General features: G+C 40.8%; 1 protein-coding gene across 1 annotated transcript; it reads right to left on the reverse strand.

The window, feature by feature from the left end:
* Positions 1-4,480: 4,480 nt before the first annotated feature.
* dusp3a (dual specificity phosphatase 3a) lies at positions 4,481-17,027 on the reverse strand (the record flags this gene model as incomplete). Its single annotated transcript, XM_079293018.1, has 3 exons — positions 16,769-17,027; positions 8,123-8,355; positions 4,481-4,713 (listed from the first exon to the last, which is right to left on the reverse strand). Exons 1-3 carry the CDS (start codon positions 16,948-16,950, stop codon positions 4,481-4,483), a joined length of 648 nt encoding a protein of 215 aa, XP_079149144.1. The 5' UTR covers positions 16,951-17,027.
* Between the last annotated feature and the right edge of the window lie 10,821 nt (positions 17,028-27,848).

Genomic DNA, 27,848 nt, shown 5'->3' on the forward strand with positions numbered 1-27,848 from the left:
TGGTTTGGGGTTCATGACGAGGCGGGGGGACAATGCGGTGAGACACATGCGCTAAACTAGACTTGAAAATGGTCTCGAGTTCCAGCGGCTGCACCTGAGTCATCTTGCCGGACACAAAGCGCTTGCAAGATGAGTGAAATCAAGCGTGTAGCTCCGCGGGACTGAAACATTTTCAAGTGCATGAGATGACCCCCCCCCCCCAATGAGAGACATCACAGCTGCACTCGTGTTCTCACTCAGCTGATAGTCACTTCTCTGACTTGTCCTCCGGGCCAATAATGAATCAGAGGTCGCAGCAACATTTGACATTTCAATGCATGTTTTAAGATTGGATTTTATGAGATGTATTTGTTTATATTTCAGTCAGCAGTACTTTATCTCACCGGCCCTCTGAATCTTCACCATAGTCGTATACACATTAGATTTCTTCCGAGATATTCAAAACTGAAATTATAGTCTAGACAAGAGAAGCAATTATTGGAATTATCGACTGATCTGTCCTCTATTTGCTTGACTAATCGATTACCTGTTAGGTCTACGATACCTCTAAAAATAGTGATAATAAACATCTTAATTTCCCCGAGCCAAAAGTGTCCCGACCAAAACTGTTCGGCAGGCTCAGTATAAGTCTTTATTTTTGTGAATTCTAAAAGCAAAATGAAGACTGGCCGAACACCACAGACTTTAACTGAACAGCTCCCCCTAGTGGAGAGGCCGCAGCCTGCAGCTAAAGGTGAATATTTGTGATGTTTTGCAGCTTAAACATTGCATTGAAATGTAAAAGTGTAGCTGGAGAATCAATTCGTTCTCATGCAAAGAAACCCAGATATTGATCCTCACAGAAAAACGTCCGTCGAGGAAGAAAGTAAAAGTTTTGCAGCACCAAATGAACGGGCGACGGGACGAGCGTGTCCTCGGACATGATGACGTGTGCGGCCATACGCAGGGCAATCCACCGTATCCATCTTATGCTGCCACCTGCATCTTGCTGTCTGTTATGAATTCATTTACCATGAAAACTCAAACACTGTACAAAAAACCACGAGTAAACACGATGAGCGCATGCCTCAGTATCCCAGCTCGGAAGAACTCTGCTGTCATAAAGCAAGTTTTACACAATTGTGATAAGAAACATCACAACATTTTACATGTACATTATATTTGAATATGAATGTACATGTAATCGACCGTGGAACAGAAAGAATGGAGGAGCTATTCCACGATGTCATATACAAATATAACATGATATATAAGGACTTAAGACGTACCGATGATACCTACACGTTATAGACACATTGCTCATACATTCATATATGTCAACACTTAAATATGTATATACATGTATATATTCATATGGATACAGATATATCAAAGGAGGAATAAATAGTGCCATTAATGAGGTGAGACCACCTAGTTTCCACTCTCCTCTCTGGATTCATGCTAACAAGGCTGTTTGTTCACGAGAAATATCGAATGTGAAGCGTAAGGGCAGAGCGGCTGAACTACCGACAATCTTTTCTGACGGATGCTGACGGTCTTCCAGCTCAACAGCTCCGGCTTTCTGTCTCAAACCGCTGCACTCTGATGGGAATCCGTGTCCAAAACTCCCGAGGAGTGACCTGCTGCAGGATTCTTTTCAAAACACTCCATTGCCGGCCTGTCTGGCACTAGGTTTAGTTTACGGTATAATGCCAAGTAATGAATACCTTTAAAGATGTGTTGTCAGACTGCTATATGTGACAACTACAGTCTGATATTTAGATGCGAGTACAGTCTATATATCTGATGGGGGTATTGACATATATTGCAATGCAAGTACATACAAACAAAAACTGTGACTTGACCCGGTGTGTGCGTAAAGTCGGGCATAATAGACACACACGCTGAGGAGTGAGACATGTTGTGTATGGACCTCTGACAGACTGTGTTGATGAAACAGTGGTATTGGATACTGACCGAATGGCTGAGTCAGGGAATTGGCAGTGGACAACTCTCTGGCGTGATGACTGGAACCTTTCTGTTGAAAGAGCGGCGTGACTTCCTCCCCTGGTGACGCGTCTGACAGTTAAAAACAAAAGGCCTCTAGTTTGAAGGCGGCAAACCGGTGGAATCAGCTTTTAACACCTCAAAGCTACTGGACATTTTGGTGTGGTGTTGGTAATGTGGGCGTGTTTATGGATATTTAAAAGAAAATATAGCAACGTCACCACGGGAAAAAAAAGCTGGCATTGCACGTTTCTGAAAATCCATGGATATGTTAAATTTCGTTATGTAGTACAACGAGCGACAGTTGTTCAAAGTTATGCGTTATGGTAATGAGTATAACGAGCGAGAACGTCCACTGAGGGCGGTTGGGAGTGCTGGTGGATGTTCACCCGCTGTCCGTGTCGCGTGTCAAACCAAAAGTAAGCATTGACCTTACGCTTGTTGTGTAAAATTGTTACGCTTGTTTATGTTCATAACGTGAGAAAGCCCGCTAAGTGTGGTTATCCATTTACACTTGTTACAATTGTTACGTTACGTTGTTGCGTAACATTGTTAAATTACCTTGATCAGTTACTTTAAGTTGATTTGGTACACTACATTGTTACATTATCACCTTATTGTTTCATACCAAATCAATGTTTTTTCGAACCTGAACTAAGTCGTTTTGTTAACTCTAACTATCCAATCGTTTCACAACTACGTGGCATTGTGTGTTGTGAGCAAGATACAAGGCTGACATGATTTTTGGTTTGGAAACGTCGACATTCAAAGTATCCGTTGTTTCAGCAACGTACAATGCTGACATTGATTCTGGTGACCGGGTTGTTCGTCCACACTAAGCCGGCTAAATGTGAAAATATACTTCATATTTTAGGGTTTTGGTCAAACTAATCTTGAGTTTTTCTGACTGGATAAAAATGAGCTCGAGTCTGACCAGCGAGTTGGTGATTTTTATCATTTTGTCGGACATCTCAGTGCAGCAGCGCAGGAAACACCTCAATGAACAGTATTAACAGAACTAATAAAATATGCCAATGAACCGTGGCTTCATTAAAACAGAGTTTTGTCAATCAAAATAGAGGAAAAAGAGATTCAGCAGTGTTCCTGTTGTTTAGGTCTTTTAGTGTGAGCGGAGATCCTCTCAAAACGTGCCGAAACAGCATTTTTATAATCAGCTGGCTCAGCGTGGACGTCCTTTAAGATTAAAGGCAACAAAGGCCGTCTACACAGGATGCGTTCAAGTACAGTAATGATCGTAGGTCATCTGCGTTTTGGCAGCGTTCAGAGCCTGAAACACAATCACTGTAGGTACACGTATAAAACTATGAATGTAAAAAATACACTTGAGGACAGCGTGGCCTGTGTAGACAGCTGGGCTGATTAAAACAGGATTATATTTGATCTGCTAGTTTAATATTAAACACAAACTAAACCAGCAGATTGTGCGAGTGTATTCATCAGGACTAAACCTCTCCTTTGCATCCAAATAACAGAAGTTGTTGAGTAAAATATAATTTTGTCATGCAGTCCTGCTTTACAGAAAATTACAATAACTAAATAAAAATTGAATTTGTCAATAAGCCACTTTAGAAATGAAATATTGTAAATAAGCTCATTTGAAGCTTCTTTTCAAGAGGTTCTTCAGTTGCCTAAATGTGATCTGTCTTGTGTGTAAGCTGAATGAGCTCAATGACAAACTAAAATAACGTCACATAACATGGCGGCTACGCGAACAACCCCACGCAGCGGCTCGTTAGTTTTAATTAGCTCGACCTTTGCTGTCGCTGCTGCCAGCCGAGGGATGTGATGCTACCGCTGTCAAACTAGAGGCCGTATACGGTGGAGGATGCCGACACAAATGCTCCACAGAGTGTGCATTGGAGTGTGAATCGTTTGTGCATTAAATATCTGGCCCTAAAGGATAGGAGGGATTTTTTTTTAAGGATTGAGAGGGAAAACAAAACTCTGAGGGGCTTTTTTTTTCAGTTTTCATGGAATGTTTGGGATTTTCCTCCATCCATTCACATATTGGCTTGTTTTGCTGCATCGCGTTTGGCCATCCACCTAAAAAATTTGAAGAGTTCAGTTGGAATCTATAGAGTACTCGCTGACATTCCCGGCAGTGGAAAACTATGGAATGATTGTGCTATAATCTTTCTATTTCAGGAAATCTTTAAAAATCAGGGTGAGGTTTTCACCATCTGGGGGAATTGAAGGAATGCTTTAAGGTACGTCTGCACATCTGTGTGGTGTGGAGTCGAGAGAAGACTGTATTTGAGATCGCACTCTTCACAGGAGCAGGACTGACTGAGGTCCCCTTACAGAGCAGCAGTGACAGACGAGAACTGAAGATGAAAAACGGCATGCGTGTGTGCATGACGGATTAATTACCTACACAGATAAATGCATGTATGTTTGTGTCACATGGGTGCTGGTTTGGTCAGGGTGGGGTCAGTCTCCGAGAGCAGCTGAAAAGCCTGAGAGAGGCTCGCTCTCATTTGGTCTTTAGTTTGCCCACCTCCCCCCCGTTCAGCTTGCCCTCCTTCGCCAGCTTCTCGTTGAGTTGGCACAGTTGGCGAAGGAAGCCGTCGTTGGGGCCGATTTCTCTCTTGTGCCTCACGGTGGCCACCGCCAGGCGGGCATCCATTTTGTGGTGTAGCATGAGGTAAGCGGCGACCATGGTGGGGGAGCGGCTGTAGCCCTCTCTGCAGTGTACGTACACTTTCCCTGGAGGATGCAACCAGAGAAGAGAACGATAAGATTAGTGCTACTGGATATGTGGTCTCATCGTAAGACATTTTAAAAGGATATGGTGAGCTTCCCCTCTCTGCTCGGTTAATGTGTGTTTGATTTCACCGTGTTTGATTTTAACGTCTGCGCGCTCATCTGTTGTGCGTGAGGGACGCCTTGTTTGTGTTTGCCGTCTAAGACGCATCTCTGTGTGACTTTCATTACTGACAAGCCCCAAAAACCCCACGAGGAATCGGACTTGGCCAGCCTCACAGAGCAGCTGATGTGCCGGGCTCCGGTCAGATTTGCAGAGTCTGCACTTCGTTTGAAAGCCAACACCTCTCCTCTGTAGTATAATCTCCGTCCAGAAGAAGAAGTCCTCTGCCAATGAAACGACCTCTTCAATACCTAATCACCCGGCCTGCCACGGATCAGTGTTGATTCTACTGTATCCTCTCTGGCTCACGACTCCTCGTTTTCTCGCTCCATCGCTCACTCACTAACAGGGCTGTCACTTCTTATTTGAAACAAGAAGAAAAATGTGATCTTCAAAGTGTAATCATCTCTACCGATTAAAAAAATAAAGTCTAGAAGCACAACAGACAGTCTTTAAAAATCACTATCAGCTTCACCTTTGTACGTGATCTAATGACATAAAACTTAGCTCACAAATAAATCATAGAGGACACGAGCAAGCATGCTGATTGGAAAATCACGACATGGAAGCATCAGAGAAGCAGTGTGCGGAAGTATTTTGCATGTAAACGATTTGAAGCAGTTTTTCGGAGCTTCTGCACCGTGAATAAAGGCATCAACCGATCACGTAGTGTTGGGCGGACATATTCAAAGAGTACAGAATATTGTACATAATCACAGGCCAGTCCCAAACCGAGACGGCAAACTTTATTACTCAATTTAACGTTGACAAAGGCCGCGCAGACCAGATCTACTTCTTCTGGTCTTACCTTTCACAATAAAAGCCCTAGACGTACACACTGCGTAACTGTTAACCAGAGGGAACTCAAATTCACTAAAAATGTACCAGAATTAAGTAGTTTAGAATATATACCTCAACATTTACCTCAGACAGACAATAGGTTAAAAGGATTCTGGTAGTTGGTCCACTGTCGACGCAAAAATATTCAAACCTTTTATTGAAAAAGTGATGCAACTGTCGCAAATTTGCATAGCTGCTGGTATGAATACCGGTAGTTTTGATGCAACATATTCGCAAGTATTACGCGTTTTTGTGACGTTTATTCATTAATTAAAGAAATTGAAGAAAACCTTTTCCTCACACGTCTGCATGGTGGATTTATAGAGTGTGAGCTTGTAAACACTCGACACACAGACTGTAACATGTCTTCATTTTGGCCGACGTGCAGCAACATCGATGCAGCTCCTCATTAAAATCATTTCAAAGGACCTTTGACTTTTTCAGCACTTGCTGCGCGGGGGGGGGGGGGGGGGGGGGGGGGAGAATGTCAAAGATAATGTTGCCCAATAGCACTGAAGGTCAAACTACAGCAATACGAGGCTCAGCAGTATCCTCCTCCTCCTCCTCCATCACAGTGCTTGTTACAGTCGCTCTTCACTCCTGATCTACCACAGCGGCGTTGGTGGTGCCTCGGGATTAAGATGCTTTTCTGTGCTGACAATAAAACACAGGGTTCAGCAACACAATTAAACACATCCCTCACGTGCGGTGACAAATTAAGTACATTTTGCTGCAGCTTTGGGAGAGCTGGGGAAAGGTCGTTTTTTGGTGGGGGGAGGGTGGAGGCCTCCTGGGATTGATTGATTTCACGTATAGTGTTTTCCAATATCCTACACAACACATGTGACATGTTTAAAACACAGTACACCTGACCTCTGATGGCTAGTTTAAGACCAACATCGTTTCATTGTTCTATTCTGCTCCCCAGTGTTATGTCTTCTGTTTAGCAGAGCTGTTGCCGAACACAATGAGTGTATTTGGTGCCACAGGTGTGTTGCGCATGGAGCGTTTCGACATGATCTGATAAAGGAATGTGGAGCAGGGCTCAGGAGTGTGTCAGATTTAGCCTCGGACGCTTTGTGCGTCATGATTATCTCCTCCTGTGTTCACTTCACGATCGTATTTCGGGTGAAGCATTAAAAGACGCCTTGAATCTTGTGTCCTTTGTTAGAAGAGCAGCAAGAGGCGCTTTTTTTTTATGTCTCAACTTGTAGACAAATTACGCGAAAATCAAACAGCCACGCACGTATTTTACTTTGACGAGCGCTTTTACGTCACTCTGCGAGCAAAATTCCCTTGCGAAGCTTAAACCTGTATTAAACCAATTAGATGTAGAGATACAATGGAGACTGGGTCCGCCCACTTACTGTCAAAAAGAAAAACTACTCGCGAGCGAGCGCGCAGGTTTAAGCTTCGCGAGCGACTTTTGCTCGCGGAGTGATGTAAAAACGCTCGTCAAAGTAAAATACGTGCGCGGCTGTTTGATTTTCGCGTTAAGATTTAAATTTTTACTTTTTAATGGCAGTGACGTTGCAAAGTAACAAGTTACTTTCAAAAGTAATGTTTTTTGCATTTTGCACGTATTAATAACAAGTGATTTTAAATAGCCCATTATTTTCATGCCACTGACATTAACACTGCAACACCATCATTAGTCTACTTTCCAACAGTGGAGTTAACCAGTGATACTGTCAGAGTGAAGATTCATAAAACATTCTGCTTCATTTGAACATTTCTTTTTTAATAATTTCGGTCCCCTGTTAGCAGAGACGAAAAACAAAGCTAATAACTCTTCTAACTCTTGAGCCGCTAACTTTAAATGCTCCGCGATGTTCACCCACTATTTTCTAACTTTTACCAGCTGCTTCCAATTGAATGATATGGATGTGCATATATGGACAGGACAACTAAAAATAGGCGTAAAATAGACCCACTACTGTTTTTTTTCTGTCATGTTTGACATCATGAACTTACTGGAAAACAGGATTGTGACGTGAAAATGTTACGGCGGTTACTTATTATTTTACCTGTTACTTATTCAGTCTCTCTTTCAAACTCTCAAACTAGAGTTGGTGATTGTTGGAACAGTGGATGGAAAGTTTTATTTGGTTTTGCTGAAATCTGCGTTAACAGAGCGGTGAGAGTGAAACAAAACAAAAAATAGCTGAAAGACGCTAAAATGCTCCGTGGGGTTGAATTCTCCTCAGGTTCATTATTATGAGTGACAAACTTTCGCACACAAGTAGTGATCCGTGTTCAACATAAAAATATTGATTGTATCCATTTTTAGCATTTAGCCCATTTGCCCAATTAACTGACGAATCAGGCTCCCCTAAACAAGAAAAGGGCAAAACAAAATAAGAGTGCCAATCTCCACATATCGCTCTCCACAGCTCAAAATGAACCCACCTTTGCCGTTGTTGTGTGCCAGCGCCTTGTCGATAAAATCAGCCCCATCCTCAAAGAAGGCACTGAGGATGAACCGCTGCGTGTCGTTGGCCTGGATGCCGTGGTACGTGATGCCCGTGCCGGTGTAGAACTCCACACTGGTGTTGACGTGCATGAAGGAGGTGCCCTCAGCCACGTTGAGGACGTGCGTCACTCCCAATTTCTGCAGACGCATTGCATTCTGGGCGACGAACCTGGGAATTCAGGATCAGAGTGGAAAAAGCATACATTAATTGAATCACTTTAAGCAGGTTGCTGATCTCTGTGACAAGCCTGCTGCATTGACACAAAGTACCGGTAAAAACTTATAGAGTGCCTCTTGATGGTGATTTAAAACTTTTTTTTGTGTTATCTCACAACACAAAATGATGAGTGTACAGCAGCAGAACAAGATATCTAAGACAAATAACACAACTAATAATAACACCCGACAGATACAGCAAAGGAGCGTGTTTTTTTTGACAATGTGGGCCGCATCTTTCACGACCACTCTGTGTTTTAGTGAACACAGTGCTGGCAGCATCACAGCTTGATATACGGCAAAATACCGTATATCTGCTGCTGGGAGCCGTAAACGTTCTGCATGTTGCTGCTTTAAAACAGAACTCGAAAGTGTCTCTGTGTTATCCAAAATGTAGGAGTACAACAAATTCATTTGTAATTGATTTAGTTCATAATTTAATCTAGAAAATGTGATAAAAAGTGATTGTCCTTTACAAACCCCCACAGCCAAAGGTGACGTCTTAACGCGCCACACAGGTGTTTTCATTTATTCAGGTTGATTAGACCTCTGCAGAGCTAATTACTCTGATTGTGTTCACCTGTTCTTTTCCCCTTGAAAAAGCTTTATAAAAAGGGACACGTGTGTCAGGTCTCTTGCAAATGTCAATGCAGGAGAGCAGAGTGAGGGAGAGATTGTTGTCCACAGTCCTGTGAAGAAATTTAAATGTTTGACAAACAAAAGTCCAAAACCCAGAAGAAGATATAGATGGTTAAAAAGCTACAATTACTAGAATAGATGCACACACTGAACAATGGCTACGCAAGAGAAAGAAAGTGAAGGAGACTGATTACAAAGGGGAGGAAAAGATATGACTCAACCATTTTCAAGCAGGACTTGAGACAGAAAGAAACGGTTAAAGAGCTTCACTAAACATCCATGAAACAATAAATCTGCTCCCCTCCTGCTTTGCTGTACTTTGTTTGTAAGGAGCAATACTGCATGCATATTCGGCCTATACAGCGCAAACAAACCATAACTAAGCAATTCAGGGTTTGTGGCTGCTCCAGCCCGCCTGGCTCGACGCCCGTGTCCACTGTTGCGATCGAACCTGGCCGGAGGCACTGCCCATTGATTCTGAATAAAATGCCTCTTTTGTATATGTTGTATTAGAGGTTTAAAGAACATTTAGTGGCACTAATTAGCTGTGCTGAATTTACGTTTAAACGGCAAATAAAGCTCCACCATACTGTTGATCTACAGAGAACAGAAGAAACGTGAGTTCACGGTACGAGCCGTTAACGTTTGTCTTCTTTTCTCCAGTGTCTCTTTCACTGTTTCAGAGAGATGAGTTCTTGCATAAAAGATGCACGAAAACCTGTTTAAGTTTTAATACAAGCAAAAAAGTGTTTTTTAAACCATTTGTCCTTTCTGACAGACTTCTGAACTTATGTATCAGCCAATCCAATAGCAGTAGGTTTCTTTATACTGATGTGAAAATATCTCTTTCAAGCAACTATTTAGCTTGAATCCATCATAATGCAACATCCGTTCACGTTAGTTGTTGGTTCCGTTATTTAGCCAAGCAGGACTGTGCTGCTAACGTAAACTAGCTCTCCTCCTGCTTGATTTTAACATTTGCCATTGGACAAACGAGTGTTTAACCCATCGACTGTACATAAGAAATGGACATAGTCGCAGTGACGTCACCCATTGGTTTTGAAGCCTTGGGTTCTGCTTTTTGGCCGTCGCCATCTTGTTTTTTTGCAACCAGAAGTGACACGAGAGGGTGGAGCTAAGCACAACCTGAATGAGACATTTCTTGGCGACCAAAATAATACAATTAACTTTCATGAAGTGAAAACACACCGTGAAAGGGGTTCAAGTTGTAGACAAAAACACGGACTAGACCGGATAACAAGGTAGCGACCTGTCAATCACAAGGTAGCCCCGCCCTAAAGCATACCCTGCGCTTTATGGTCTATTTGACTCTAAATAAACCATATTTTACTAAATGAACATCATGCTGTATTGAAGAAGACATGAAACTAGAGATTGAGAGCATAAACTCATGTTTACTGAGGTAATAAATCAAGAGAGAAGTAGAGTCTGTTTCTCATACACTTCTATACAATTACTTATTTTTCTGATCCAGCCTTATCGGGTGTATTAGAGGCATTTCTGATACTGGTATTGGAACAACTCTAAAAGCTAAAACTTGCTTTTCTTTTATCCAGACCAAAGAACGATGCATCTTCTTGTAACATGCTCACCCTGACAGCGCTGTGTGCTTTTTATTGCTGTGACTACTTAAGTCAATATGAGGCTGGTGGGGCGAGGCTAGGTGACCCTGGACAGCTCCCTTGAGGCGGTGGCTTCAAGAACTCATGAAAAAAAATCCTCTCTGCCACCATTTTGCTTTACGGTTATTGGAGGAGGGATGAAGCAGCCCATCTGTTTGTGTGTCAGCTGCAGGGCAGAGACTCTTAATTCATATCATTCTGCTCTTTTATTCAGAATATGTCCGTTTACGTTTAGACCTTTTGTGCGTACACGATGAAGCTAAACCTTTGAAGCTAAAGCACTTACAATGCAACATGTGCATCTGTAAGTGTGGAAGGAGAAGTGACTGAAGCAGCACTATTCATACTTACTGTATTTGTACAATGCAGAGGCACACTCTGGTTCAAGCGAGTTCACAGCCAGTGGCTTCGTTTCCTATTTACCTGCCCTGTCCCCGCCTCCTCCACCCTGGGATCTGCAGTCCCACAACATCCATTATTAAAGACGGGTTTCACAAAGAGCCAAAGTGTTCCTCAAAGCAAACAGACCACACCTTAAGTGTGTCCCTGAGCTGCTCACGGTGGTTTCATTGTGCTGACTACGACAGATCTGAAAACAGTGTAAGGGGTTTGAGTTCTGGGAAATACACTCTTAATCCATTTAAGGGTTTTGGGAACATTTTACTGACTAGTAGGGTTGGGTATCGTTTGGGTTTTTTCCGATACCGGTGCTAAAACGATGCCTGAACAGATACTTTTTTCTTCAAATTGAACAATATATTAACTGTTAAAGTATACTATAAATATAAATAAATACAAAACACTTGGCTTCAAACTATAGCTTCAAACTTTTTAACTATGAACAATATGTTAACTGTTAACAGTTTAGAGCAGGGCTCTCAAACTCATTTTCACTCCGGGCCACATCAGCATCATGGTCGCCCACAAAGGGCCGGTTGTAAATGTAACTACTCGTAACATATTGTTAAATAACTCTCTGCATTCACAGTTTAAAGTAGTCTTCAATGTACTCACAATACATTTCCATGTTAAATGTACAGTAACCAGTCAAAGAGCTGCTTCTAACTGTTTAAGTATCTCATCATTTTGACTTTATATTTCATAATTTTGACTGTCAATCTTATCTTTTTGACTTTCAATCTCATAATTTGACTTTCAATCTCACAACTTCGACTTTCTATCTCATAATTTCGACTATGGGGATATTTTTATTATTATTAGTCTAACTTATAAAAAAAATAAAAAAGAAAAAGAAATTTGCTGGCGGATTCGCGGGCCACATAAAATGACGTGGCGGGCCGAATTCGGCCCGCGGGCCGGGAGTTTGAGATCCCTGGTTTAGCGTATACTTAAATTACTGTAAATACATACAAAACACACACACTCTGTACACACACTACAGCTTCAAACTTCAGCAATTATTTTGCTGCAATATGAGCATATTTTCCTTCTCTGACAAAATACGACACGTCTCATGACTTATTTTATTTTACCAGTTGGTGGCGGTAATGCGCCAATTCGTCTTTTGCCAACCGCCAGTACACCTCAAAGGAGGAGAAGAAGAAGCTTTCGCATGCCTGTGTTGTTGTGCTTATAAGCGACAGCGCGAAGTACCCCGTTGTAATAATACTATGATTGAGGAGCGGAGGACCGAGTCCTGCTGCCAGGACGGAGTCATCAGAGTAGTGTCAAAAAAGTATTTCAATCGGCTCAAGCACCGAAATCTGCGTTGCGTTTCGGTCCGGTAGGTACCGGTTCCATATTGGCACCGAGTTTCGGTACCCAACCCTACTGATTCGTTCAGGAAACATGCTCACAGATCAGCATTTTTAGAACTTTAAACTGTATTATTGGAGTTTTCTTGTTTCCCAGATTTCTGTTTTCTATCCATCTCTTCGGGATGATTTATTGCTTGGTTCCTTGTAAGGGCCTGAGGGGCAGGGTATGGCTGGCATCTACATTCCAGCCAGAAGGCTCCACCCACTCCTTCAGGAGAGCATTGAGATCAGGTGTGGGAAGAGACACACCTGATCCAGATCTCCTCATCAGGGAGGGGAACAAAAGGCAAGGTGGGAAACGGAGCAGAGAGGAGGCGACGAGGGGAGAAGAGCGTCTTCTCCTCGGGTGGAACAAGATTAAGCCCGGTAAGTCGGCTAGCGGCCCGGCTGATTTAGTTTAGTTGTATAGTTAACTGACCGAGCTCTGGACTGAGCTGTTTTGTGTTGGTTGAGGTTTGTTTGATTAAAAAACGGCAGAACTGGCTCTGACTAACAAATCCTAACAAATAAAGATGCTTCCATACAGGACAACTGAAAGGTTTGAGTATGGCACTGATTGAGATTTTGTTGTTGATGTATTATATTCAGACCTAAAACAGCCCTGCATTGAAACGACAGGTACTTGTTTCATGTTAAGCTAACGTTAGGCAGCTGAGAACTGCTCAGATTCTTCCTGAAAACCTAGACAGCACTGTCAGAAGTAATGTTAGTGAGACATTGAAGTTAATTTACTCTGTGCGACGGCAGCTCCTAGACATTGTATTAGCCTATCTAACGATGAGATTAACTTCTGATGATCTTTTATGAACTGAACTATAATGTATATCCATGAGTGCCAGGGGAACAATCCTACATTAAATTGTATCCTGGTTGTTGCTTTAAAGTATAGATCGTAGCCTAAAATAGGTCATGGGCCCAAGTCCCTACGGGGGATCCCATGGTAGACGTTAATGAATATTTTCAAGGACAAAGCTATTTTTTTCCGTCAACTGTGATCGAATAAGCCACATGCGTGTATATACATTGTATATAACTGTTAATCGGTGCGTTTGTTTTGATGTTGGCCAGGTACACAGATACATCAGCAGAACGGCTTCGTGGGTCCCAGTGGTGGAAATAGTCGACAAGGTTCAGGCTTTCATCAACAATCAATACCACCTCGCCCTGCATGAGCCATTTTTAATATTACATTACATTACGCTGCTGTTTTCGACTTGTTTGGACTGCCTGTGATGTACTTTAATGATAAAATACTTTACTAATTACCTCCACCTAACTGTACAAGAGAAAGTAAAGACAAATGATTCCAAAATAACTCAATTTCTTCATCAGAAATCAAAATCTCTTCTTCAAAAGGAACCAGAAAGCTCAGATCAGCTCAGCACACGACTGCCAGCACTTTGTTTGGAGACTTGGCTCGGGACGGATTGGCATATTCAGATTGATTTTGTTGTGGTGCCGAGGTACAGTAATGTGCTTGTATTCCTCTCTTGGCAGTGACGGGAGCCAAATGATGGGCCTGCACACAGAGACACTCCGTTTCTCAGGGGCATCCCCGAATCCGTTGTCTACCGTGAATCCATAAAAGAGATTGAAAGCTGCTCCGTAAAAGCTTTTATTACATTACCGAACAGCAAATTGTATTTGAAAATTATGTTTCCTGTAACTTCTTTTTCTTAAATGGCTTTTCCGACAAATTTGACACTTGAAACCTGAAATGATTTCTGATATTCGGGATTTTAGTTTTAGGTTGCAGAAGATGCTAATGTACCATATAATGGGGTGTCTTTTACCAAATATTGCCTAAAAGTGCAAACACATGACGTGCATGCATGTTTAATACCTGCGCCAATAAGATATCTGACTTATGGTACAAAGACCACAAGTGACGTTTTTTTCAGTACCTTCGTTTTTCATGGTCAATTTTGAGATTTTGGGCTACTTTGCTTCCATTGAATATCTTCTTTTTAACGAGTGGAGGGTAAACATCCAAAGCACACATCTGAATTTTTATTTTACTACTTTGTCTATTTGTGTCTGTAGATTGCTCCTAAATTTAGCATTAGATAATGTCTCAGTTGCATATCGAAACATAATATTTCTTCATGTAATAAAATAATCCTCAATTGCAGAAGTAGTCTGATTTCTTCATATTTTAAATATTCGTATCAGTACCAAGTGTCTTAAACTTGCATTCTCTCTACTGACCAGCAGGGGGCGACTCCTCTGGTCGTATAGAAGTCTATGAGAAAATTACTCTACTTCTCTCTTGATTTATGACCTCAGTAAACATTGTAAACATGAGTTTATGTCTCAATCTCTAGTTTCAAGTCTTCTTCAATACAGCATGATGTTCATTTAGTAAATTATGGTCCATTTAGAGTCAAACAGTCCATAAAGCAGAGTATGCATTCTTTTACACTTCTTACATACAGTCTATGATTAGAACACATAGATTGTACCTGACGTGATCTGAATATCTGCTTCTGCTTACGAAGTGTACTGACCGTAAGAACCAAAGGAATGTTGTGTACTTATACTTGCACATAATACACCTCACATGAAGTACCAGAAACTGGTTTTACTGGAACACCGAGCTGTAAATTCCTGAAGAGTCGGCATGTTCATTACAAAGTCGATAGCATGCAGTCAACCAACAACTGTAGATTTATAGTCCGCCCTCTGCCATGTTTAATATACATATACAGTATATGAGTTTGTGTGCTCAGCTCCTTTCACTGCTTGATACAGGTGACGGCGCTGGAATTAAATTACACAGCAGCTATTTCGATGTCTAATGAGATTAGATACTATTTTTAGTTTTTGTCTTATGTGTTAGTAAACTGAATATTGTTTGGTTTTGGGATGTTTAATTAAAGGGCATCACTTTGGGCTTTAGGACATTCAATTATTATTTTTCACTATTTTCTGACATTTTAATGATAGATTCATTGATTTATCAAAAATAAATCAACAATAATGAAAACAATAATTTGCCACAGAAAATCTTCCAAATTTAGGATATTCTTATCAAAAATGTAAAAAAAAGGAATCACCAGATTGTACATCACTATCGGATGCAGAGCTGCAACAATTAGTTGATTCATCGATTAGCAGAAATCTGACAAAACAAGACATTTAATTACGCCATTTTCTCGCCATTTTTCATTTCCTAGTGTTTGTAGACCAAATATCAATACAACGTGACGGAGATAACTAAGCTTGAATTTAAGGAAGTAGCAACAATTCATTGATTATACAAAAAACTAACTACAAATGACTTTAAAGTATCAATTAATCTGCAGATTATTTTCTTGATGAGTAGTTTGTTCTACAAAAACGTCACAAGAGCAGAGGCTGATATCTATGTCTGGTTTGTTTTTGTCCGGCCATGAGTCAAAACCCCAAAAACATGCAGTTTTATTATCACAGAAGACGAGAAAATAAGCAGAAAAGACTCCCAACTGAGAAGCTAAAAAATGTATTATGACATTTTAACAATAACTCAAAATTATTTAAAAAACTGCAGAGTAGTTTCCTGTTAATAATAGACTTCTTGATTAATCAACAATTCTCAAGAATAAAGCAGAATCGTATGCTTGCATTAAGATATTATAGTCAGGTTACATCAGGTTTGTTATCTGACCAAGTTATTGTTTTATTTTTCTAAACTTGATTTATGATGTTATTTATGTTATACGTGTCTGACACTTCACTCACGACTACAACATTCACGTGCGTTGTACTGCAGGAACCCACGAGACAGCCTGTGGGTTTTCTTTCTTGAGCAGTTTATGAATAAAAAATAAAAGAAACCCGCTTTTGTTTGTCAACATTTGTTGATGTGATTGTTGTTGCAGCCCAGCTGGAGGGGATGGGGAGCGGCTCGATGGAGACGTGATTACAGGCAGAGCCCACTAATGATGGATTCATTGAGTAAGAAACAGGGAGTCTTTGTGTCCGTCCGTGCAAACATGATAATGCATTTCAAAATATGACCATCAGACCATTATTATACGTTACATTGTTACACAATGTACCTGTCTGCCGCTGCTGATATTTGGAGGACAACACAATTTGTTGACAACAGGCGGTCGCTTCCCTCCATGATGATGATGATGATGATAGTGGAGACACCAAACAAATTTAAAAAAAATAACAAGCCCGCCCTGATGTGTGCGTGCTTTAAACCGGGCATTCGACATTGTTGTCATTGTCGAGTCTGGTGTGTCGGTGAATGGGGCATGCTCGCGCCTGCCGTACCTGTCCGCGCTAATAAGTCACGGTGAAAGGGTGAATCACTCACGCGTTACCGATGTATATCCGGGGGAAGACCTCGTTGAAGTGTTGTGTCGGTAGGCTGTAGAAGCCGCTGCCGTTAGACAGGAGCTCGTTGAGTTGTTGGACGGTAACCTCGGTACAAGCAGCCGTTACCGGAGGTGGTTGCTGCTGCTGCTGCTGTTTTGTAGGACTCAGGTGTTTCTTCATGACTCTTCTTCTTCTTTTTTTCTTCCCTAAACTAATGTTGGATAACAACCAGCTCCAGACTCGTGAGCCTCGTCCGGTTGTTCAGCTGCATTTTTTTTTTTTTACCTTAGCACGTGAGGTCGTGCGCGCGCTGTCTTCTTGTCTGGGCTGCCTTACAAGGTGTCTGGTGGTGTCTGGTGGTGTCTGGTGGTGAGGCGGGAGCGTTTTGTTTTTGATTTTTTTACTGCTTCTCCACCATCGACGTCAAGTACGAGGGGGTTTCAACGTACTTCCGGTCACAAATTTCAGAGTAAAACTTGACAGATCAGTTAAATCAATACATTTTGATCCGAGTGCTCTAAAGAGAGAATTTATGCATTAATTAAAGTGTGAGAATAAATAATGTTTCATACCATTTCAAAATAAGTGGTGGAATAAGTAGCCTACATTTACTAAAGTAGGCCTGAGCTCAATTTCCAGATATCAAATAATTTTACTCCTCCACAGAGCCCTGACATTAACCCCAAACAACACCTTTGAGATTAACTAAATTCATCTGAATTCATGTAGCTAAATCCAGGTTCAACATGTTATGGAAAGCCTGAAACCAGAAGAGTAGACACTGTTAGCTGCAGATTAAAGCTCATTCACGTGTATGTAATGCTCAGGAGTCCACATTAAAAAAAAGAAAAGACCGTAGCAGGCATTGCAGTGCTTTTATTCTGAAGATGAAACCATGCAACTTCCGGTGATACTCTGTCTGTATGCTGCTCACTTGATGCAGCCGTCTCTCTCCACCACTATCTCCAGCAGACACACCCCACCGGCAGTCAGACACTCGGGGGACGAGAGCAGGACCCGAGGAGGACAGTAGCGAAAAGAGAGGCTCGCATGCTGCCTTCACGTGCTGCTCGTAACATCCTAAACTGTGGCCCACACCGCGCGTTTTGTCTGGGTTGCACAACACAATATCATCATGCCCATCATGAGTAGGCCTACCCACGAATCCCTGCTTTACAGACCAGTGGATAATGTGTGAAGATATGATTAGGTTTTATAAATATGTATTTCTATGTGAATCAACAACAAGTGGTCACACAAGGTTTTGCTGTAAAAAATGTTGCACTTTAACACTATTTAAACTAATTAAAAATTATGAATCAGCTGATTTATTCAATTGTTTTTTAGGTGATTTATGCAGGGCAGATCCTCCTGCTTCCTCGCTCCTTTCTTCTCATACGTTTATACAAAGACATGCAATGGAGTATGTTAACAGACATCTATGTGTTGTCTATAGTGTACTGGCTTTCAGTACTTCATGATATCAAACCATTTAATGTAACGACAAAATATTTACTGCTAGTACACCTGCATTATAATTTGTTTGTTTTATGCTGTAGTAAATGGTTCTCTCGCTCTCTCCTCGTGATGAACACATTTCACACGCCAACAGGTGCATTAACTCTTCCAGCCTCTAGATGTCAGCACCAGCCTTTAGTCGGTTATTTATTCGGCCTCATGGTGGTGATGTTACTGCACTATGGGATGGAAATGCTATTTTTTATCTCTTGTTAATGCACACATCTTGTCATATTAATGCAAATCTGAAAACAGCAGAAATATCTGACACAGTATTATAGACACATTTGAGGAGGTTTGATTGTGGTCTCACTGCTGTGAATGTTTGTTACTAAAACATGGCTCTCAATCAACCCACAGAGTGCAAAATGTAATAAATGCTACCACAAGATGGAGACACATTTCTATCAAACTAACACACTGATACCACAATTAAACATTTCAAACTGTAATTTTAGGAGGCCCAGTGAGGGTCTACCTTACAAAACAATAGTTATAACAATGCATAGAGTGGAAATATAGGTAATAACTGAATAATGACCACACTGAGGCGTATTGAACTTGTTATACAACAGAGTTGGGGGTTTAAATCCCCACTTAGGGAGTGGAAGCTGTTCATAAAGTAAGTTAATGACCCGAAACAATTGAGGTGCATTCAGTCACATCCAGCCAGTCTTCATATCTCATCTCTCTATTACATTCGTATATTTCTACACAAACTTAGTTTTTGGAGAACATTTGTCAGCTTTTTGTCAAGTGAATACATTTGATCGCTGCATTCGAGCGCAGTTTGCAGAGATGCATGTAAACGATTGAGGAAAACTGTCCACAAAAGTACTTTAAAAAGTAATTTAAAGTGGATCAAAAAAGATGGAAAATATTTAGTTTGGTGGTTTGCTTCATTGATCCTGGCCTGGGTCAGATGAGCGCGTGAATTTGGTTCAACTGGACTTGACTCGGGTGCTCTTGACTTCACTTCGAGCCCCACGCCAGTCATCAGTTTTTTGTGTTTCCATGGCGATCCAAGGAGATGCAGTGCTGTGCCATGGCAACAACAGATCTTGTAGAACAAAAATTTCCCTGAGTTCCCTGTAGCGCACACACCTGTGTGTGTGTGTGTGTGTGTGTGTGTGTGTTTGTGTGTGTGTGCGCGCGCATTTAAGATGTTTGATGGTAGACATGGAACATAACACTGATTAATTTCATTATTTAATTCCCGTATTTATATTTCAACAGACAAACTGTTCAAAAGATTAATCGCAGTTCAGCAAACAGCTCTGGCAGGCTTTGGATTTCTGCAATAAACCCTTTTTATAGCTTTTCAAAAACAAAGAAAACAAAAGCGCGCATGTTTATCTGTTAGCTGTTAATGCTTATTAGCATGTCCGGCTAACTAGCGTCATACATATTTAACCCTGCTTTACTTCCAATTAGCACGTTATTCACTCGGTCATTATCTTGTGGGGTAGTTTTCTTCTTTTTTTAAAGCCCACCCATCACATTTTAAGAGTGTAACTCAAATGCTTTCAGAGTTTAGGCTAACGTTAGCAGTCCTGCTCTTTACTAGATTTAAGCAAGTTTACCCTCCACTAGCCAACATGTCCTATTATAGATAGCATTAAACTCATAATCGTTAGTCCTCAACCTGAAACGTGTTTGTTTTTTTCTTGTAAAGTTTAAAATGAAACCTATAGAAACATTTTCCTTACAATAATTGTGCTTTATAATTAAGCTCTACTCTGCAATACAAGAATAATGTTATGTGTTCTATGGATCATTAGCTTCAGTCTTTTAGCATCATTTTATTTATGTTGCCATCAAGTGCATATCTAAGACAGTTTTTAACAAGATTTTAAATTGAATTAGCCGGAAACAGAAGAAACAGTTTAAATCAACTCGTGGCGCTGACGTTAGCTTAATCAACCTAGCTAGCTACAGCCGACAAAATGAAATGTCGCTGGCTAAAAATGAGAAGCTGCTTTTGTCCAATCAAAAGCTACAAAGTAAATGTTTACATTGATGAAATCACCGCCAGTCATCACTTTAAACTGCGTATGAACGTTGCGAAAAAAAGAGTGCCTGGCTACTAACTAAGGTGGAGTGAGTCAAGTTAATAGTATGTTGTAATCTGTGTAGCTTTACTGTAACCACCTTTTACCTCATGCATTGCATTTAGTAAACGTATGTAAATGCAGTTTAAAAATGTCTTATTTTTTAGCACCTACCTAATCAGTTATTTTTTTATTGCATTTTATTAAACAATGGCCAGCAGCAGGCTTTGCAATGATAATGTAACATAAAAATGCAGAATAGATAAATTATGTAGCGGGGGGGCGGCACTACGAGCCCCATCTGGCTGAGAGAAGTCAAAGCTTAACATTGATTTAGGAGCATTTTTATTGACAGTTTCCCTTCAATCTGCATCATGAGGCTGCACGGCCAGTTAATTTGATGACCACCACCTGCGTTCTTCTGCAAATCAGGTATCAGTGACAGGCAGCGGAGTTACACTGCTCGCTCAAATCGGATTTGAAGTGACCCTGCTCTGACTAATATCTGATATTAGCTTTGTTATCTTAATATGAAACAACCTGCACGAAGTGGCCTATTAGAGCAACAACAGCTGAGTCCCACCTGTAAATCTGCAGATTTATAAAACTGATCGCTTTATTTCAAAAGATTCACCAGGACAGTAGAGATATTAGGACCTACCAGTTGCATTGGTTAATGTTTGTAACTGTGTTTTTTTTCAATGATTTTTCTCCCCCCAACATAGTCAGAGATGATTGTAAGGAGCTAAATTATTTTTTCCTGCTCTAAATTTCTCAAGAAAAAAAATCTATAAAGGAAGAGAAGCCAACATTTGCATTTCATGTCGTTCTCAAGCCAAATAGCGCAGAGGTCTTCAGTTACAGCAGCTTTTCTAGACTCGCTATCTTAAGAAAGCGTCGTCCTAAAAGCTACTTTTCTATCTAGATGCAGGATTTCATGCCCATAGCCCTTTTACTGAATTACCCAGATGGTCTCTGCGTGTGCTGTACTCTATCATTCAAAGCTGCCTCCCCTACATGCTCGCTCTATTGTAATGCATATCTGCACGTGGTGCCTTTTAGCCCTGAGCTCTTTTCATACCAGAATCAGTGCGTCTCAATCAATCTGAGATCCTTTTCACGCACAGTGACCCCTGCTCGGTCCGGCTTCAGCCAGGAGCTTTTTGCAGCCAGTCAGTAGAAGGTTATTTGTCTTATGTCGCAGCATATATAGAAGTTTCTAAAGGAGACAACAATTGTGAAGTGTGATTGATATAACCATCTGCCTGACCGGCCACCTTGATTAAACATTAGAGTGTAGTTTCAACGCTGTGTAAGGAATTTCAAGTGTAAGAAAACTTGGCTGCCTCACAGTGTTTGCGTTTGTGCATGTGTGTGCAACGGGTCGGTCCGGTCCGTTAGTCGGAGTGTTCTGGTGGTTCCGGCCCGGCTGACCGCTCTTCTGGGTGGTCACTCTGTGCCCACATTAATCCCACTGTTGAGAAAAAAGGTCCTGACCTCGAGTGTTTTTCTTTCAGGGGAGGTCATTTTGAGTCGGGGCAGTCTGCTCTGTTTCTGATGTGACTTGTAAATATGCAGATGTGATCGGTCAAACAGAGGTCAGACGGTGTATTTCCTCTGTGGATAATTTAAATGAGGACCCGACGATTACTGAAAAAAATAAATATGAAAATAAATGATTTGTTAAAAATAATTAAACGGATAGAGAACACAAATAAATAGCTTTGAGATGCTCCACATATGTTAAACCAATGCATACTGTGCAGATTCTATTCATGGTCAAAGAAACTAAGTTTACTTAATTCACATAAGGCCAAATAAAGCACAAATCCCTAAAGCTCAGAAGCTGGAACGAGGCAACGTTTGTCAACGATTAATCAATTCTCAAAATCCTCTACAGGTTACAATTATGATGTAATATTGACAAGTTCATGGGCCATAAAGTTTTATGTGCGTAGGATTTTAAACTCACAGGATAAAATCAGGATAGTAAATTTGGTTATATGGTCAGACAACAGATCTGAAGTCAACAACAAAGAATGTAGAGTTGATCTTGGATGTTTATCAAAACATCTGGAACGTTTCTTGAGAACAACATTTACATTATCTCATCTTTCTCTTCTACTTCCTGATGCATCTTGTGCAGATTTAACTTGCTGACATTGAGACTTCAGACAAACTTCCATTCAAACTGAAACAAAAAGCTGAACTAGCATGCTAACATCTGCTACTTAGCACTGAACTCAAAGTACAGCTGAGGGTAAATCGTTTGACCTGCTGATGAAAAGTTAAAGAAAACCAAAGTTATTTGAACTCATCCTGTGTGGAACATGAACGTCGAAACCAAATTCATCGCATCCATCCAACAATAATCGAGACATCTCACTCAAAACCACAAATCAATCTTTAAGAAACTGTGTTATTGTAACACGATTCTCATTCTATTCTTCTACAATTCTCTATTTTCACACTTTTCTAAGATGACTGAGCAGCCATAGAAGCCTTCTTTCCTTATTCCTCTCCAATCATCTAAATTATTAACATTATAAATCGAGGCACATGAATGGATTATTTAGTAGGTTCCTTCATATTACGCCTCTAAAACCTCTAAAACAGAGCTTCCTAACTGGATTCTCCTCCCTCTGACTTACACTTTCATAACCATTTCCATAATTCACTAAATTAAGGTTGTAACACGATTAAACGTTGCCCCAAACAGCATTACAGCGATGAGAAGCTTGCCTCATTAACATGTGAGAAAACCGATAACACTCTCCCTCCACAACAAACACGTCCCAACACAAATAAAACTCAGTCCTGTAATCAGAGCGCCGCGTTTGAGGAGAGGATTTCTCCCATTAACTGAAATGCGATTTACAGCCGTGTTTGACTCATAAAAGGCCTCTTTGTCGAGCCGTGAACGGGCTTAATGTCATTCCAACAACATGGAGTGATAATGTGATAACCACGGCCACCTTGTGTTGTCTCAGGTAATCTGCGATCAAATAATGACGCCCAGCAAAAGAGTCTGATGGAATAAAGACAAGGCGAGCTGACCGCTCACTCGGCCACTAATCACTCCAGTGAATCCACAACTGGCGACGCCACTGTGAGGATATAAAATCATAGTTGTTATGTAAGCTTGCTCGATCATGTTATATCACAATGACTGAGCTGTTTTCACATCAAACAGATACTCTGGTTCCATAGAAACAAGTACATGTGACTACGTGACACGCTTTTAAAAGCCACTCGGATGTTCGTGTAAATCACCAACGTGCTCATGTTGTTGTTGCATGTTTGCTTTGTGATGCTGGATTTGAGCAAAGAGAATCAACAGTTTCCTTTCTTGTTACACTTTAGATGAGAGGATTAATAGGACTGTATGAAGAGCAGGCGCTTAGCTTAGCTTAGCATAAAGACTGGAAGCAGGGGGGAACTGTTAGCCTGTCTCTGTCCAAAGGTTAGAAAACAATCACTATTTTCAATTAAATGTGCTTTACTGGCATTACTATAACATGGGCAGTATTGTAAGTAAGTAATAATGAGATTATTAAGAAACAACAAGATACATTTCCTAAAAATGGAGAAAACAGCAAGCTAACATGTTAAATCTCTCTTCTGTTAGTCTTACAAAATACAAAACCACAACTTTTTGTTTTTTATTCTCCGTGTGCTGAATTAATTAAATTGTCTGCTGGCTCTACTGTTTTATATTTAACGTACAGTTATGAGAGTACTATCAGTCTCATCTAACACTCTGCAAATGAAAGCATTTCCCCAAATGTCAAACCTTTGAATTCACTTTAATTAAAGTAGCTCTTGTTTCAGTTTGTTCTCTGAGCAGGTTCTGGTCCGTTTGTAATGTCATTTAGCATGAACGTCCCCTGAAGACACAGAAGACGGGTTCCAATGATTTTGGTGACCCAGTGACCCTTAGTGTGATGTTCTCATTGAAGAGGGCTGAATATCACCTCTTAAGAGTAGAAAGGATTTGACACGACCAAAAAGATATGATGCATAAAACGAAGAACATACATTTGTGACCCGACGGCACCAACAAGTTTACGTACGTAATCACAGTTTTACAGATGAAGGTGAACCTTTCATCCATTCACTATGAGATTGTGGGTGCACAGCGTGACCCAAAAGTGTGATTAAAAGAATGTAAATACTTGTTGATTCTGCAAAACCACAGATAGTTGTTATACCTGTTGGCTCTACAGGTTTTTACATACAAACGTAACGTTTTAGAAATGTAAATCTCCTTCCAAGTCTATGGAGCTGTTGAGGGAGAAATCTCCTCTCAATGAAAGTGGAGCAGGCCAGCACACGTGGAATGATAGCTTTTCAGACACACGGCGCTAAAAACGTTACCGAAACTGATTTACAATTATAAGGAATTTAATTCCACTGATGCAAGTACGATTACAGTTAAACATTGGAGTACATACTCCTATGAAATATTAAAACAATAAAACCCCATTTGCAAAAAACTCTAAATTAAACCACCCACATCTGTTCGAAACACCTCCTCTTCCATTTATCCCGATTCCTATTGGCTAACTTCCAGGAGTGTATTCGCCTGTCTGCCTTTGAGTCTACTAACACATTCAATGACCGTCAGTTATTGTTTAATCCAGTCTATAATAATCCTTCAGTGTGAAAGTTAACCTTCTGCAACTTGGCAGAAGCTTCATGTCTTTTAGCTACTATTCCTACATCACTTTATGTTTATCTTATTTATGCATTCCCAAAACCCTTATGATTATGACTAACTATGAATTATTAATTATGAATTATTAAACACTTTTATTATATCTACTAACTACAGTTTTTTGCTCAAATTTCTTACATAGCCGAGGCGGATCGTTTTTGGCGCTGGCTGATGCTACGCTACCATTGGCCAGTCTGTGTTCGAGGGCGGGACTAAGCGTAGGGTCGAATAGTTACAGGTTTAATTGAAATGGACGGCAAAAAGTTCTTTGTCTTTTTGTTTGGGATATTATGAGTTAATTCCACTGAGAAACACCACACGCTCATGTTTCCCACGTCTGTTGGGTCGGGCTGGTACCATGTAGTCTGATCCCGGCATCAGGCAACAATGAGACAAGTGTGTCGGTGGTAATCTGAGGTTTATCACCTTCTCCAAGCTATATGAGCATTTTATCGCACTTCTACACAAATCTGGTTGTTATGGCCGCCACAAAAAAAGCTACAAATCTACTAAATTGAGTTCCTCAGAGGCTTTAACGAGCCTGTGTGATTAAGATCATGGTTGTGTGCAGTTTTTTTTTTTTTTTTTGGACAGTGTCCATTACTTCACCTCTATCTTTAAACCCAAGCTATTAGTGAGCTGGATGGAGTTGGCGAGACATATCGACATGTGACCGAAGGGAATTTATTACTTAATCCTCACATTTGGCAGGTTTGGTGCGCCAAACGTGGTAAATTAGAGTCTGCTCACGGTGTCTTACTAACAGGGAAGTGTGAGGAAATACTGATGACAGAAATCCAAAGTGTCACAAGCCTCTGGTCAGGCCAAAAGACCAGGCGACTGGCGACTTGCATCCAAAGAGAAATTCTAAATCCATAGAAGTCTCGAACATGGTTGACTGAGGATCTTGTGTCAAGATTAGCTTGAAGTTGAGATGCATTGCTACTACTACGGGGCTCATAAGAATCCAGGCAGTCTGCCATATTGTTCTGATCTGCAGCATCATAAATCAACGGAGGGTTTGGATGGTGTGTCGAATAAACGCACCCAAACATATGTTACCCACACTTCTATGAAGGAGAAATGCAGTTTCACACAAACGCCTTCAACCTTCACATGAATCTTGATAAGACAATATCAGATATGCAGACAGGCGGCCAAAAAAAGGGAATAAATGAGGGTATGAAGGCTCACAAAGTGGTAAAATGAGTGTTTAATTGATGTAAATCATATGCTGTGGCCTTCACTGGCACGAGATAACACCTGGACAACTGCAGCATTGTGCTCTCCATCATTATCGAAACAGTCGAAACAGTCGAGCTCCTCAGAGTTGGAGACTGTATGACATCGACGCCATTCTGGAGGTTTGTGGTGTCCCCATGTTGTCACCAATCTATAGTATGTATTGTCAAATAGACATGTTATGAATACAAATGAAAGGGTGAATTGATGCTTTCACATGGAATCAGGTAGTGGAAGTGACACGAGAGGGCGGAGCTAAGTACAACCGAACACTGACGAAGACATTTTTTAGCGACCAAAATGTTGCAATTCACTTTCATGGAGTGAAAACACTGTTAAAGGGTTGAAGTTTCAAAACAAAAACACGGACAACACCCAGACCGGACAATGTCGTGGTGGCGACCTGTCAATCACAAGGTAGCCCCGCCCTAAAGCATGCTCCGCTTTATGGTCTGTTTGACTCTAAATGGATCATAATTTACTAAATTAGACAATTTGTCTAATTTCAGATTAGATTTTAGAGGAAATGGTGCTTAGTTACAAAATCATTTCACGACAGGTTAATAGCAGACCACCTGAACATCATGCTGTATTGAAGAAGACTTGAAACTAGAGATTGAGACCATAAACTCATGTTTACAATGTTTACTGAGGTAATAAATCAAGAGAGAAGTAGAGTCATTTGCAGGTTGAAGACCTGGAGGTTGCCGCCTGATGTGACGATATGTTGTTTGGTAATGGAATAAAATATGTAAAATGAAATAATTTTGTCTACTATTTTATGTTTACATTATTCTAGTAATGCATGTAGCTGTAAAATGCTTTCTCTTGATTTGATAAATCAAAAAACGTTCTTCGGCAAGAGGGAGCTACGTAACCTCAGGTTGTAAATTCCATCGCAGAGGACGGTGAAGTGGGAACGCTGTCCACCGTTATCTCTACGGGCCTCACCTTATTTTACCTCATTTCAAACATGATATCTGGTTGGACGTCTACAGTCTGCCTGATTTCATGTGAATGCAGCATATTTCTGAGCGGCGCTTTTTCCTGTTGAAGGTCAAATAGACATGTTATGGATACAAATGAAAGGGTGAATTGATGCTTTCACATGGAATCAGGTAGTGGAAGTGACACGAGAGGGCGGAGCTAAGTACAACCGAACACTGACGAAGACATTTTTTAGCGACCAAAATGTTGCAATTCACTTTCATGGAGTGAAAACACTGTTAAAGGGTTAAAGTTTCAAAACAAAAACACGGACAACACCCAGACCGGACGATGTCGTGGTGGCGACCTGTCAATCACAAGGTAGCCCCGCCCTAAAGCATACTCCGCTTTATGGTCTGTTTGACTCTAAATGGATCATAATTTACTAAATTAGACATTACTTAGACAGACTGTTTCTTTTAGAAATCAATATCTGACAACAAATCCTTACAGGGGTGTAATTTCCGTACTGTATTCAATAGTGTGAACCACCGATGTTGCATTCTGCTGAATATTAAACCCTAACACTCTTATATGATGAATATTCACTTGGTACAAGCCTG

The sequence above is a fragment of the Melanostigma gelatinosum genome (assembly GCF_949748355.1).
Source record: "Melanostigma gelatinosum genome assembly, chromosome: 21".
In the NCBI taxonomy this organism is placed as follows: domain Eukaryota; kingdom Metazoa; phylum Chordata; class Actinopteri; order Perciformes; family Zoarcidae; genus Melanostigma; species Melanostigma gelatinosum.